At 40.8% G+C, this 15,825-nt stretch overlaps 1 protein-coding gene and 1 long non-coding RNA gene across 3 annotated transcripts in view; one reads left to right on the top strand and one right to left on the bottom strand.

Moving 5' to 3' along the window:
* Positions 1-15,825, top strand: part of LOC146312264 (uncharacterized) — a 249,466-nt gene that overhangs the window by 199,760 nt on the left and 33,881 nt on the right. The window contains exon 4 of the long non-coding RNA XR_014772190.1: positions 12,224-12,315. This is a non-coding gene — a long non-coding RNA (uncharacterized LOC146312264). The remainder of the gene's footprint in view (positions 1-12,223; positions 12,316-15,825) is intronic.
* On the bottom strand, positions 6,433-15,702 carry tekt3 (tektin 3). 2 transcript variants are annotated; one of them, XM_084741196.1, is made up of 8 exons: positions 15,534-15,702; positions 13,827-14,419; positions 12,397-12,480; positions 12,230-12,300; positions 11,957-12,100; positions 10,495-10,717; positions 9,370-9,524; positions 6,433-8,506 (listed from the first exon to the last, which is right to left on the bottom strand). In XM_084741196.1, the coding sequence occupies exons 2-8, from the start codon at positions 14,394-14,396 to the stop codon at positions 8,290-8,292; spliced, it is 1,464 nt and encodes a 487-aa protein (XP_084597322.1). In that variant the 5' UTR covers positions 14,397-14,419; positions 15,534-15,702; the 3' UTR covers positions 6,433-8,289. The 2 variants fall into 2 exon arrangements, with proteins under 2 accessions (XP_084597322.1, XP_084597323.1); XM_084741197.1 differs by lacking the exon at positions 15,534-15,702 and having other exon boundaries at positions 13,827-14,644.

The following is a 15,825-nucleotide window of genomic DNA, read 5'->3' as shown; positions in this document are numbered from 1 at the left end:
TCGTGAGACTAATAAATGTGAGACTTCTTAGCTTTTGTGTCATTTAATAAAGAGTATTTGAGTTGGTTGGACAAAAAAAAAGACAGGATTTATTGTGAAAATCATCAGCAGATGAATCGATAATGAAAATATTCATTAGTTGCAACCCGAGAACTGATTAACTCTTTAAAATGAACTTGACAATTTTTACACTTATTGGTTGAAAACAGGAAAAAATGACATCGTAAGTGTAATTAATTCAAACGGGACCAAAAATGTATTTGTCTCTCACCATTTGTTGCTGCCATACGTACTGAGAAAAGATGGAGATGGGACTTTCATGAACACAAAGAGCAGCAGGCAAATGGGGGGACAGACAGGCTGAAAGAGAGACGAGAAGTGAATACAGCCTGTTTGTTTGTGCGTCGATAAGTTTTAAGCCACTCAAAACCCTTGTCTTGTCATCACAGTTTAATCACTGATAACACAGAGTGATGACAACAAAGGGGTTAACTGGGTACTTAAAATACACTAAACACACAACAGATTTCCTGTGATGTGAATACAGACGGCCTCATCTGTGAGTCAGGTTCAAATGAAAGCACAAATAATCAAGATAATAATGAAATAACCAATGGTAAAGTGAAAGCCTTTACCATAAAACCACACCAAAGTTGCTTAAGTCTGTCATTGCTATCTTAAATCTTATTAAACATATGTTATTAAATAGTTACGTAATCCTAATAAACACAGTTGGTACCGGTAGTGCTAATTAAGAGCCTCAGAGCCTTTCCAGTGAAAACAAAATGCACAATTGCAGCACCCTGACTTTGTTTGACCTGAATGGAATGGATCCTTAATTAGTTTCATAGGTATCACCTGTCTTTATCCTACTATTTAATGTCAAAATGGCTGCCAAAAACCCTCAGGAGGAAGTCAACGGCAAGATCTAGTTGTGGAAATGTCCGTGATTGCATAATTTCATTGCTCATTTTGAAATGATGATCTCAAGTGAACTCTGGCAACCATGAAAAATCTAAAAGACCCGTGTCATCGGGCATGTCTCCAATCATATGGTCGTGAGTCACACGTTGTGCTGTGTCATACAATTTCTCCATAGTGCCAAATGTAGCATGAGTATAAGCATGAGGTCACCATCCATTAAAGGGACGGTTCAGTTTATTTGAAGTGGAGTTGTATATGTACGTATCCATAGGCGGTGTATTAGCTTTGGCACGTCCCCATGGTCAGCAACAAAAGGTATTTTTAACACTTAAAAAAAAGCTTTTCACGGCTTTGCCTTGCCATCGGACAGCCTTTTCTGATGGGAAACCACCATTATATAAGACAACTCTTGCGCTTGTCAAGCAAACCAAACTCCATTGGCAAAATCAGTAACTTTACCACACAAAAAAACAGGTGTAGCTGGTCTACCGCTGGCTCCATCTGTTTGTTTTTTTGTGTTATTGTGGTAGTTTGTGTTTTTTTAAAGGATTAGTTCAGACTCTCCAAACTAACTAACTAACTGATGGAGGCAGTGGTAGATCAGCAACTCCAGTGTTCTGTGAGGTAAAATTACTGATTTTACTGACACTTGGCTAATATTATGGCAGCTTCCCATCAGAAAAGGCTGTCTGACAGCAAGGTAGAGCAGTGAAAATATTCTAAATATAAAGTACACTTAAACTGATTTTGTGGGTGGACCTTGTTAAAGGTCATGCATACCAGTTTATTGCTTGTAGCTTTCATGCTGATGCCCCTCTTTGCTTCTCTTAAGAGGTATTACACAGACTATGGATAAGTACCTCATACAGCCAGCTTCAAATAACCCGAACTATCCCTTTAAAACGTGCTAATTATGTGAAGAAAAACTGCAGTGTTGATCCCTCCCTTGTTTTATTTAACTGTGTGCTGTGTCAAACTGAGCCTGTTTTTTTCTCTTCTGAAGTGTGCTTGTTCCCTTGGCTCCAGATAGAGAAATAAAAACAATCTAATAAACGTGGCTTCAAGTGCAGTGCACTCTCAGTCATCCTCGTAGCACTATGATTCAGCAGGAAAGACTGCAGCACTGTATCTTGACCTCTGTGTCCCTCCATCATCCACCCACTTCTCTTTCTACTGAAAATGACAAGAACTGGACTCACAGATCAATGTTACCAACTGCTCAAGAATTCCACTCAATCACACAAATGACCCATAAGACCCCTTTCTTCTATACATTTTACTGTCGTCGTGGTTGACCTCTGAACTTTGGTTAGCTTATCTATCTTATCACGACTCCCTCGGTGGAGCCACAGATATGTACAGAATGCCGAGGGAATATAACGTTAACAGCCCGAAAGTTTGGGGAGGTAAAGATTTCTCATGCGAGCGACGATCAGCAGACATTCGCACACGACCGCAGAGCCACCGTGCGTGAGGGCGGCAGTTGGTATGGAAAACCACATAGAATATGATGTGTCTTATCAGTCTGTCTCCAGCTTCCTCTCTTCGCCTCAGAACAGTTACTGGGCCGATTACTCAACGGGTTCCGGCGTAGTTTTCTTTTCTTGCATTGTCCTGTGCCTTACAGTAATTGACAAACCTCACGGCCCAGCGGCGGAGCGGCCAAACGGCCTCTGGGGAAAACTCTTGAGTTTTTGGCACAGATCCAAAAGCAGCAGGAAGAGCTCGTTCCCATGAACGTTTAGAGTTCAGCTGAAAGTCCGGCAGTTTGAGATGATTGGAGATGAAGAGACAACTGCAGGGGTTTAAAACTGGATTAATTTTAGTTCTAATTTAGATTATTTTCTGACAGTTATAACCCAGACACATTTCTCCATAAGTTCTTACTTCCATACATGATCCTACTTGCTACTCACATTTATTTTCCCGTGCTCTCCGTATAAATCTGTGATGGCTTAAATCAATTTGTTCTATCCCTTTCAATTGACATAAGCTAACATCGTAATTTTATATTTCCTATTCTTCATCGTATTTTTTTACATCCAAGTTGAAGATGGATTAGGGAATTCATGAAATAAGAGACATTTGCTTTGAAGAGGATTCGGTTTCATAATACTTGGTTGCCATGGCCACTGTGTCAGGGTAAATTGAATTGGCATGAAGGATGTGCTTGATAAACGACCTGTGCAGAGTATTAGCTTCTCTGAAAAAGGAACAGTGAGGGGAAACCGCTTTTTAAAACTTGATTTGACAGACTGCGGCCACATGCCAGACAGCTAAACCTGCATTAATCAATATTTTTATGTTAACCTTAATTTAGATAACTACATGTGAGGAGATGTGAAGATTTCATCTACCTTTGCAGCTCTAAAAGTTTTTTAGCTTCTTGTTTTTTCATAGTTTAGGGTGTAGGTGGATGTTTAATGTGATAGTATGGTTGTATATTCTGCTGTCTTTTCTTTTAACATGTTGAAAATAAAATCTGTTCTAAACCTAAGTGGTTTAAGTTTGGCAAACCAACCCTGGAAGACATTTTTTTGTGAAGGAACCCCAGATTAACCCACTGTACGCGACCTGCTCAAAACCACACAGCTGGAATAGAAAGTCAAACAGCTGCCAACAAAACGATCCAGTTTTTTTCTCAGTGGTTGGTGGAGGAGACCAAAAAAAAAAAAGTGAAGTGAATATTCAACCTGTTCTCGTCTCTGCTGCTTCGTCACACCTGTTGGCGTGTCGTCCAGATGCCCCTTTAGCATCTGTATGAGACGCTGCCAGAAAGGCTGTTTAACACATGGTTAACATTATAAAATGGTCACAGTTTGGTTACGCTTTCACCAAAACTACTTGGTTAGGAAAATATTGTGACTCTGTTAAAATAAAATTTATGTCAAATGACATTTAGTTAGCAAGTAATGTGATGTTATGCAACTGTAAAGCTTTGGATAAAATTGACGTTTTATTTCACGCGGGACATAAACCCTGTCCTCCTAGATGAAAGTCCAACATTTGTTTGACCCGTCCAACCATAAATAAGTCAGATTCATTTAATAATACGTCAAGGCCGTGTGACTGTTTTGGAAGTCTGCCCCCTTGTGGCCACAATTCTAATAAATCAATAATAATCAAGTAACCAATACATTAGCATTTGTTTGTCCATTAAGAAACAATAAAAGTAAGACTCAAGTTTCCATAATGGGCTAATCACTGGTAATATATTGTTCAGCTGGCATACTGCAGATAAAACAAATACTCTCCATGGAGTCCATCACGTTTCATCTTCAGTGATGCACACTCAGTCCAAGTCTGTTATTTCAGCACAGAGTGAAAACCCTCAGTGACTGACACCAGCCTAAAGTGATCTGCATTCATCTCTTAAGTGTGGTATGATGGTATGTAAAAAACACAAAATAACATGGGGCACGGGGCATCTATAACAAGAGCAGGTGTTAAAAATAAACTGCCAATATGTTTGGACTGCTGGGAGAATTCCAGAGTACATTCCCCATATGCGGGGGTGGTAGAGGAGGTCAAATAAGAAGGCCTATTTGTGTCCCGTCCAGAAGGAGAACCGTAACCACGAACGAGGCATGAGAGAGGGGTTCATTCCATGACTCTTCATGGGTACAATTTAAAAGAAACTGCATAAAGGGTGAATAAAAACAGAATGATTTGTAAATACGTTTCAACATGTTTTCAAGTTGTGGAATGCTTAAAAAAAGATCTGTTGGAACATTCCACAGTTAAACAGATTAATTGATTAGAGGTGATAGTATCATGATTGGCTATCCTCAGGGGGCATAATCAAAAGGCTCAGTTGTTCACAAGCATGAATGGGGTGAGGCTCGCCACTGCGTTCGTCCAACAGCTTAAAAATACCTTTTCTCAATGTGCAATTGCAAGGAATGTAGGGATTTCACCCTCTGGCACTGCATTAAAAACCGACATGGCTGTTTAAAGGATATTACTGCGTGGGATTGGGAACACTTTGGAAAACCTTTGCTGGTACACACAGTTGGTCGCTGCATCTACAAGGTTACGAATCTAGCATACAAAGCAAAAGCCATGTATCAACATGATCCAGAAACCCTGCTGACTTTTTTTGGGGGCCTGAGCTCGTCTGAGATGAACTGACGCAAAGTGGAAAAATGTGCCGTGGTCTGACGAGTCCACGTTTGTTTTTGGAAAATCATGGATATCGCGCAACCTGGTCTAAAGAGGAAAATGATCATCTTGATTCTTACCAGTGCTAAGTTCAAAAGCCAGCATCTGTGATGGTGTGGGGGTGAGTTAGTGCCCGTGGCATGACTAACCTGCACATCTGTGAAGGCCCCATTTATGCTGTAAGGCATATACAGATTTTGGAGCAACATATGCTGCCATCCAGATGGTCTATTTTTCAGACACATCCCTGCTTATGCAGTAAAAACCTGTCTCCCTTTGAAAATGTGTGGTGCGTTATGAAGCGCAATATTACAACAACAACAAATCCCAGACTGTTGAGCAACTAAGGTTGTATATCAAGCAAGAATGAGAAAAAAATTTATTTTCAAAACTTCAACACGTAGCGACCTCAGTTCCAAAATGTTTACTGAGCGTTGAAAAGAAAGAAAAGGTGATGTACCACAGTGGTAAACATGCCCCCATCCAAACTTTTCTGAAACATCAAAGTGTTGTTGTTACTGCATTAAATTGAACACAAGTTGAGAAGGAATTGCAAATAATAGCATTAAATTTTTACTCATGTTTTACACAACTTCACCTCTTTTTTGGAATTAGCGTTTGTATTTCTGAGTCATAAAAAGTGGGAGTTGGAAAGCAAAGGAGAAACTCTTTGCTATCTGTCAGTGTGTTTAATTACAAGGTGATGATAGCAGGGAGGCTTTTGATGTAAGGTAGACAACAGGGGGCCTTTCTTTGCGGTACTAGGGCTCAGGAATGTAGCTGGGCACAGGACTATGAGGGTTCGCACACACACACACACACACACACACACACACACACACATTAAACACACACTACATGTAGGGAAACCATGGCAGAGACCTCCTGCCGTTGACTTCCTCCTGAGGGTTTTTGTCAAACACAATGCTGTTTGCACAGCAGACAGGACTCTTCACCTCACTGCGACTCTGACCTACAGTACAGTTGTAAAACATGACACCTAAATCAAAGTGCAAGTTACACACACACACACACACACACACACACACACACACACACACACATTGGTTTATCTCTATGGCCACTCCCTCCCTCCTGTTAAGAATCTGTGTAGTGAAACTACTCTGTATTTACACAGGAGATGTTGTCATGCTATTACTCAAATGCTGCAGCCACTGAGAGGATTTATAGGTGGAACCAGATTTCATAATAGATTAAAGCAGTGATTCCCAAAGTGAGGGCTGCAGCCCATTGGTGGGCCATGACGCCCCTGCAGGTGGGCCTTGAGAGGTCATGAAGAAATAACAAAATTGAATTAAACAAAGAGATGGGACTTCGGATGCTGTGTGATGTGAGCTCTCCTTCAACAGGATAATGGTGATCAATTTAACAATTAGAGGCGTGGTGACTACTGTACAGGTGACGTTAAAGTCAAACAGTATTATTGGTGATTTGAGCAAAGTTTACATTCCTCAGTGAAGCCAAAGGTTGTGCAGGAAGTGTAATAGTGGAAGGGTTGGGTTTGTGTTTATGTGTGTTTAAAGTTGGCGCAGGCTCTGAACGGTGACTGAATAAACAAAATGAAATTAAACTGCCGCTCTCCACATCTTTTAATGTGTGTTTACCGGGGAGATGCCATCCCTCTTGCTACGGCATGAAGGCGGCAGGGAGCAGAGGGGTGAAAGAAAGAGGCTGATGGGAAGTGAGTGTTATCGGGCTCGAGGCCTGTGAGATGGGTGTGGGGTTTCTACATAACTTATTGGTTGTTTGTCCAGCTCCTCCTGTGGGTGAGGTGATGAGTAATGGGCCACATCAGTCATTAAAGACAGTTAAGGTAAAGAAACAAAAGTCCTTCACAATCCATATCTGTGTGCAACAAAACTTAAGGTTGGGTTGCGCCAACGAGGATTCATTTTTTAACCCAATTACATCATGGCTTAACTGTAAATTATGTAGCACCAAAGTTTTAAACTCACTGTAGTTTTTATGCTTAACACAGATTAAATTTAATTCTGTTGCAACAAAACTTTAAACTTCAATTTAAAATGTGGCCCAGTATTACCTTCAAATTTAGACCCGAGGAGGTTTAACGGAAATATCTGCCTTTTTTAGATGGAGTGAGCAAAATACACAAGTACTTTGAAGAAAATTAAGGGGCAGACACAACCTAATTGAGTCTGATGATGTGTCTCTTCTTGCTTTCACTCCAGCTGATTTGCTTAAACAGGCGTTTTTAATCAAGTTCCTCTCAATGGAGGAGAAATTAGAGCTCTTCTGCTGAGCCATCATATAGACTGAAGTCTATTTAATCTTGGATTTTCTGGACAAAAATTAATTAAACTCTGATTAGAACTAATCTTGGATTAAGTTGATGTTTGTTGCTGTAAACGGTGTAGGGTTGAAGTCTACGCCTAAGGTGACATTCAGGTCAGGTAGGAGTTGACAGATAGGAGTAAATCTTCAGAGAGTTTGTGTTTGTCTTGGTTTGGAGACTGCTGTGCTGCACAACATAATCCAGCCTATTTGTTTGGTGATTGCTGTCACATGTGCTACAACCTCTGTTTGTGCTCCACTGGCCTGTGGCCTGTCGCCAACGAACAGTAGTGTAAAGACAAAACACAACACTGGTTTGAATAGTCACACTGCACCGTGCTACTAATGTTTAAAGCAAGGTTAACATCTTAAATCATAGGTTTCAACTTAAGAAATGTCAGTTTTGATGATTGACAAGGCTTTTACTATTTAACTTTCACATGAGTTTCCAGCATTTTTCAAGGATCATAGTATTTACCATGCAAAATGTGTGTAACTGGAGGCAAAATCAAAGCATTAGAAAACACTGAGAACAGATATAGTACTCAAAATTAAAGGGTGAGTACACTGTTATTATTATTTTTTAACTATTTCTTATATATTCAAATCAGAACATTCAAATTTTGGTTGAATGTTTTAGTTGAAATGCTGTTTTCCCAAGCCCTTCTCATGCTCTAACTTACATCGTTTTTGTGAATGGCTGATGGTGTTTTAATTTGAAAAACCCCATAAAAGAATGCAGATGGAGTTGCCCTTTAAAATAATCCATTGTCAGTGCCAAGTCATTTTGCTTACATTCAAAACACCAAACTCTAAATCACTCCAAAACCATTAAAACAGTCATTGTTAATTATCTTGGTCCTCCAAGGCTTCCTCTTTATAAGGCTTGATTTAGGTGTAGCCCACCAGACGGGGCATGCTGGGGAAGCTCTTGCGCATGCTCATGCACTTTTCCTGTTCCAGAAAGAGTGAGTTGGCCTTGACGGACAGGTCGTGCTCCAGGGTCACCTTGGTCTTGACCAGATTCTGCAGGGTGTTCTCAGCCTCCATCAGCCTCTCCTGAAGCTTATGGATGGTTTCCTCGATCTCTCTCACCTCCCCCACAAGTCTAAATGAAGAACGATAAAAAGAAGCAGCTTACTGTTAAATGTGCAGGAGAAAGAAGTGAAGGAAAGCTTTTCTGCCCCTGGAAATGTGCAATTGAGTGACATTTGGAACCACAGACAAATGATTTCTAGATGTAATATTGTTATTGTTTAAACCATATTGTGCACAGAGACAAGCTAAAATAACTTATAATGTATTATAATGTAATTATATTTAATTTATTGTATTTTGGAAACACAAGTGATTTCTTTAGCAAATTATGCTAGCTAGCAAGGCAAACATATATGTGTTCTCAGGGTCCTATGTTATGAGCCATATAAAGCTGGGTAGCATAGGACCTAGGGAACATAACATGGTTTGTCATGTTTGCATTATGTTTTGGGGAACATAGGATCCATGGGAACATTGGACCTTGAGGACATAGGACCCTGAGAACACAAGACACTTTGTCATGTTCCCATAATGTGCTGTATAAAGCTTGGGAACATAGGACAGTGGAAACAGAATCTTGGGAACATATAACCGTAGAAACATAGGACCCTAAGACCATGGGAACATAGGGCCTTGGAACATAGGACCTTGAGATAATAGGACCCTAGAAACAAAGGACTGAAGGAACATAGGACGTAAGGAACATTGGACCTTAGGAACATAGGACAAAAGGATTATAGGACCTTGAAAACATAGGAGCCTGGAAACATAGGAACTTGGGAACATAAGAATTGCCCCACTAGGAAATGTTGCTACCAATAATGTAACCTCAGCTTTTTACACTCAAAACAAATGATGAATAAAATTAAAAATAAAATCTATGCTTAAATTATTCACTGATGAAGCAATACTATTTGCAGAGCAGTACAGTACCTGTGGTGTGGGTTGTCCCTGCAGAGCTCTACGTTGGGCCTGCGGGTCCTCTCTTCCAGCCTGGTTTGGGCCACTTTCAGCGGGCACTCTTTGTCTCTGAGGGCTTTCTTCAGAGATTCAATCAGCATCTCTGTCTGGAAGATCTCCTGCAGAGTCTGAGTGAGGACACAAGACAGATACAGATGAAATGACAGAAAAACAATTGATTGTTAAATCATGGTTGTGTCTCCTTCATGAAAACAACAGGTCATCAAACCGGAAGCTTATATGAGGAGTAAAGGAGGCTCAGTTGACAGGGGAGGGGAAAAAATGAGAATCTCAGTGCTAGAAGAGATCAAGTAAAAAGCTGCACATTTTAAACTTCAGAATCAGCTGAGCACAGTGCTGCACAGTGGCCTGCTCTGTCCAAATCCATTTGATGTAATTTAATTCCAGCGAATCACTTCTCCTCACAACTGACAGTGACTGAGCTTTATTAAGGACTGTGTGCTTCACATCACAGCTGCTGTCAGTGTTCAAGTCCAGCCAACAGCTGATGTAGATTGAGAGTGTCACCCCCGGCAATTAACCCCAGAACAATGAGATCCAGTGTGGAATACGGCAGAAGCAATGAAAAGAGGCATCTATTACCATTCCTCTCTTTTGACAGGAATATTTTACAGTACAAATGCAGACAATAAACTACATACAAGACAAATGTCCCCTGCAGGCCATGAAGCAGACAATAAAGATATATCTTATCTTATACATTCTGTACATATTTCTGCTGATGTTTCTGAATGTACTGTTTGTATTGCATGTAGGAAAGATAGAGAATTGTACAAACACATGATTGCTTCCCAATAAATGGCAAATTTAGTTACCAACTGACAGAAGAGAGTGAATGGATTTTGTCTTTTTCCCTGACGTAGACTCATGTGACTTCCACTTTTCGATAAGCGTTTTTTTTTTTTTTATAATCCTGGCCGTTTTCCCTTTCACATACCTAGTGAAACAATTACATCAAGGCAGAGCTAGCACCAACAATAGATTTTGATTCATGTGAGAATTATAAATCGTCTTCTTATAACATAGCAGGACTGAATTGTCTTTCATGAAATGAATGCATGTCGAAAAAGTGGTGACCTTAGCCAGGTGTGTCTGCAGGCTGTTCTTAGCATCAGCAGTTTCTGCTATGCGGTTGGTGAAGGCGACGTTGACGTTGTTGAACTGGTTCCACATCTCGTTGGATGTGGTGTTGAGCAGGATTTCGATCTCGTCCCTGAGCTTGTGGGAGGCGGCGCGCTCGCTCTGGGAGTGCAGGATGTTGTCGTCCGTGAACTTGGACCACGAGTCAGGCAGAGAGAGTCTGACAGAGGAAAGAGAATGGCATAAGTTTTTGGAAGTCCCGCTGTCTTTGAACATGCTGTTACATAAGCAAAAACATTTTTAGATATTTTCTAGCCATGATAGTGGTGCTGTTCTTGGGAAGGTTTTATTGAAATGTCAGCTACTGAATAAACTGAAACATTCATCAGAATAAAAATTGAATTTGGTTTATGAGCAAACACCTCAAAAACTAATGACACTCCCATCAACCTCAGCTGTACTTTTAGGGCTAATTAGCAAATGTCAGTATACTAACTCCTCCCATTTTTACTCCTGTGTAACATCAGCATTTTAGCATTAATTATTAGCTGTTAGCATGCAGATGTTTGCATTTAGCTCAAAGCACCATTGTGCCTAAGCATAGCTCAGCAGAATCACTAGCATGACTGTAGACCACTGACTGTATATAAAGATGGACGACATGACGGCTCCCCAGAAGTGAAGTCAAAACATCGCCCCCTGGTGGCTGGTTCCCTGTCCCCTCCATGTTAGCAGATGGGCCAAGCTAAAAAAGTACACGTCAAATACATTTTCCCCAAAGATGTTTTCTGTCGTTGTGTGTAGTTCTTGTCACTTTGATGTATAATACATATTCAGTGTGTTTTTAATGAGGTGTGATAATGAATGGGGGATACTTTGGCTACGTTTTTGTACAGTGGGAGGAAGTGGAGATGTGTAATCCATCTTTATTTACAGTCTATACCGGGGGTGGGTCTTCAATCGTACAAAATGTATTTTAGAACCATTTACAAATCAAACGTTTAGCAGTGCCATAGCAATTGGGTTCCACTAATGTTAGAAGAAGATAGATGTCTCAGTGTCAGTATCTTTAAGTATGACCACAATAAGTACTCATTGTTTTATTCAGAGAATTATTTTCTGATCTGGAATTAATGACTGCTCTGCAATTTTGTACACATTGCAAAGTCATTCAGTGGGTCAGACCGGACTCTTTGGTGGGCCAGTTCTGGCCTGTAGGATGTACATTTGATACCCCTGGTCTATGCTATGTTTAAACTTACTTTGACAACAAAATAGGATTGCAGATAGCCAATTTAACTGTCAAACACAGTCAAAGTCTTTCCTTTCACTGACAGTTTAACTAAACAGCCCAGTCCTGTATACCAAGCTGGTTTAAACAAACTTTAGAAATTGTTAGCAGCTGCTTGATGTGATGAAACAGACCAGTTAATATTTGATCACATAAAACTATACTCACGAGGGGTCCAGTCTGTCAATCCCTCTGTAGTAGCCGATACCGTCTGATGTGTTCCTCAGGTGGTGACACCTGTCATCTATCCTCTGAGCTGTCACTTTGTCACTAATGTCTCTTTCCAGTTCATGCTGTGCAGCTCGGTTTGACCTAAGAAACCCCGCAGAGCAGCACAGACACAAAACAAATGCATGTCAGCCTTTTTTTAAAGTTTGAAAATTATCATTAAAAAGAATCCTGCGGTTTGTAATATTTTATTTATTGGTTTTCCAGACTCACGCCAGCTGTGCAATGGCTCTGTCCAGATGTCGCCTCATCCTTTCCTGACAAGACTTGATGACTTCCACCTCCTTGTTGCGGCGCAGGTAAATAAAAAAATATGAGAACATGTTTATTTGTTTTCCCAGATATCAGAGGCGACACATACTGTGTTGTTTTAGTGTTACCTTTATGAGGTCTTTCTCTACATCGTCATGTACCAGGTCGATGGACATCCGCTTCTCTCTGTGGTACAAACACTCTTGAGACACCTATTGACAAAGTGATCATGACTAAACCAAGTTTAGGCAGTTGTGTAAAGAGTAAATTTAAAAATGACTCAATAGCAAACATTTTCTCCATTGTAACAGCTAGGGAACTCATCTGAGCAGGTATGATATAAGTGACGTCTCCAGTTACCCGGAGGAGTCTCTAAGAAAACCTGTTGCCACATGATCTTTGCATAACGAGCTCTCTGTGTCATCAGATCTCCAACCTCGATCAAGGTGACTCACTCTGGGTGACACAAACGACCAGTGGCGTTTTAACAGGGCACTGAGGTGACCTAATTAACAGACAGATACTGTTGCTACAACCAACCGGGCACCGTAGTCTAAACTGTTTCACCGCAGATACAGTGACGCTGCACCCTGAGACACGATATGCATGAAGACTAATGTGAATGCACTGAACCGACGGCTGACCAGGATGCTTCAAGGCAAATGCAGTTGTCCTTGTAGAAATGTAAATATTTCGTGCAAAATGTTCCAATAACATAGCTCAAAATTCAGACATTTTCTACCAGACAGAAAAAAATTCAAGGTAACACACAGACACACTGCCCACTATTAATAAAGAGTCTGAATCCACTGAGGTTTTACGCCTGTTATAAGTAAGTTTTTCATCACCACAGTTGCTTCAGTGCCCTGAGATAACTAACAGCAGGAGTGTACTGCTTTGGACAGGGTCAGCAGTAAAACCGAAATAAAAGCCCACCTAAAAGTATATGCTAAATTTAAAATATTTTCACTACTTGGCCTTGCCTTCTGACAGCCTTTTGTAACAGGGAAGCACCGTTATCTGAGCCAAATATTGCTTCTCCCAACCAACCAAACTCAGTCATTTTAGTTGCTGGTGTACTGCTGCCTAAATCTGTTAGTTTGTTTGTATGATCACGTGACTTTGTAATGTGAATCTGAGCTAAGCTTTTAAAACACCAAAGTTGCACAGTAATGCAAAGAAACTAACCCATCAAGGCACTCGTAGACGAACCACTCCTGCGTTCTGCAAGGTAAAATTATGGATTTTCACAATGGAGTCTGGTTGGTTTGGAAAGAACAAGATTTGGCTCATATAATATTTGTTTCCCATCAGAAGAGGCTGCCTTAAGGCAAGATAAACCGATGAAAATGTCAAAATATAGGGTATACTTGAAGTGATACTGACTTTTTAAGAGGCTAAAATATGTTTTGCTGCTGACCCCTACTGCTGCTGCTCCAAACTGGGGACATGCCAACCACCATCTATTGTAGGTAATAGAGTGGCTATGGATGAGTACATACAATCTCTCTTCAAAGAATGCAGAGAATCCCTTTAAGCATATACCTTTCCCCCTTACCTGAAGGGGCCCCGCAGTCTCTGCCAAGGCTCTCTCCAGCCTCCTTTTGACCTCGCTGAGTGCTGCTATCTCTGTCACCATGCTGTCAATCTCATGGCTTAGCTCCGACTTCCAGAAGACAATGTCATTGAGCCGCTCGCCAATGTTCTTGCTGGTGGTCTCTTGGGTCCGTCTGGTCAGCTGGTCCTTATCCTGCATCAGCCTGACGGTGTCTCTCCTCAGTCTCTCTGCGCTTTTCCGTGCCGACTCGGACTCCCTGTAGTTGCTTTGGTTGGACTTGTACCAGTCCTCTGGAGTGTAGCGGGTGGTCAGCGCTGTCCTGTTAGAGGGGTAGAACATGGTCTTGGCTCGAACCAGGTCTAAATTCTCTCTCTGCATGGAGGAGGGGGTTGGGACGGTGCCACTGCTCTTGTAATAGCTGTTGGTCCTCCACAGGTTGGCACTGGGATTCATGGCCAAGGCAGGCTGGGTGTTGCGATAGCTGGATGCCATGGTGGAGATAGCAGGGAGGAAGTGGCTGGTCTTTGGCCGAGCGTATGTGGCTGTCAGGGTGGATCCAATCAGCTCCATGTCTGCCTCCCTTCAGGCTGCCTCTGGTTTGTCCAGTGCAGAAAATAACTTTTCACAGCAGTCTCAGTATTAATATATCAGCTTGAAATTCTAGGTTTATACATTTTCTTTACATAAGTGTAGACATATTATTTATCTTTTGCCTTTCCGAGTCATTTAGATGAGTGGATCAAACATTAAAGCCAGCATAAAATCTACATACTCATGGGTTCATTAAGTACACTGGTCACAGTTTATTTTAATACTAAGGCGTATCAAATTAGACATTTTACTTTATTAGAGGATAATCAGGTATACATTACAACAGAGCTGACCTGTGAAATGTGTAAACGCTACAGATATAGAAACATCTTAAGTTAGCTAATTCTGAGAAAACATACCAGCTAACTAATCAAAATCAATCATTACATAGCTAGTTGCTAGTTATCTGAGGGCTAATGTTAGCAAAATGTCATCAAGCTAGCTAATCTGCATCAGCCCTTTACTAGGAAGTTAGGTCTCAGGGATAATGTTAGCAAAACAGTAGCTAACTCGATAGCTAATACACATCAATCATTAGCTAGCTAGTTACAGTAACATCTTATAGCCATCTTCAAAATTGTTTTGTTTTTTTTAATTTCAGTATAGACGAGCCTAGCACATACAGGAAACAGGAAAGTTGACTGAGATTCCACTGGCTACGGAGCTTGCTCAACTGTTATCAGAGAACAGAACAAAAAGGGGCGGGGCTTAGGAAAGGCCCATTTGCAGCGAATAAGTAGCCATGACCGATGCCTACTGCCTACAGTATAACAATAAGTCTGTGCTGGCACTCATAGACAAATATTCCTCTACCTCTGTAATTTGACCTTTATCTGGTAGATCTGGTTCATATAGATACGTGACTTCACTTTAGTTTACATTACAGTTCTGTTGTCCCCAATTACCCTCAAATAAAGTCTAATAAGGGTCAAATTCTGTCTAATAAAGAATATTTTATTTCTAGTTTTCTTCCAATTTGATGCAAAGTGTCTTTTTACATATTATTAGTGTAATGTAAAATCAAATGCGACCAGTATACTTAAAGAAATGTATGTGGGGCTCATTAGGAACAATTTGTAAAAGAAAAGCATCAAAACAGAAAAAAAAATGTCTTACCAAGATGATCAGAGCTCCTCTTTGGACAGTCTCGATGCAGGCAGGCCACCTCTCAGCAGTGCTTACCTGGAAATGAGCTCAAGAACGCTCTAAAGGTAAACTGACATGCATAATGAATAGACAAGTTTGCAAGTCATTCATTCAGCCAGCCAATGGGGATGCACGGTCCTGGGCTAGGCTGTCCAAGATTTCTGTTGACACAGAAGCAGTTGCCATAGGTTACTGAAACACCCTGCCTGGGATTTTCAGATTAATGTTGGGCAGGTGCTTTTACTTTGCTCAAGTAAATATG

This window comes from Lutjanus erythropterus, chromosome 17 (assembly GCF_056507025.1).
Source record: "Lutjanus erythropterus isolate fLutEry1 chromosome 17, fLutEry1.hap2, whole genome shotgun sequence".
NCBI classification, from domain to species: Eukaryota; Metazoa; Chordata; class Actinopteri; order Lutjaniformes; family Lutjanidae; genus Lutjanus; species Lutjanus erythropterus.
Note: the sequence above shows the minus strand (reverse complement) of the source record. Positions and strands in the feature narration are given on the sequence as shown.

Bases quoted from the DNA above. Each gene is read 5' to 3' on its own strand.
- tekt3 (XM_084741196.1), bottom strand. From the start codon at position 14,396: ATGGAGCTGATTGGATCCACCCTGACAGCCACATACGCTCGGCCAAAG. The intron at 12,481-13,826 runs GTAAGGGGGAAA...CTTTGTCAATAG, and splicing joins AGACTGCGGGGCCCCTTCAG to GTGTCTCAAGAGTGTTTGTA. The intron at 10,718-11,956 runs GTGAGTATAGTT...TTCCTCTGTCAG, and splicing joins ATTGACAGACTGGACCCCTC to ACTCTCTCTGCCTGACTCGT.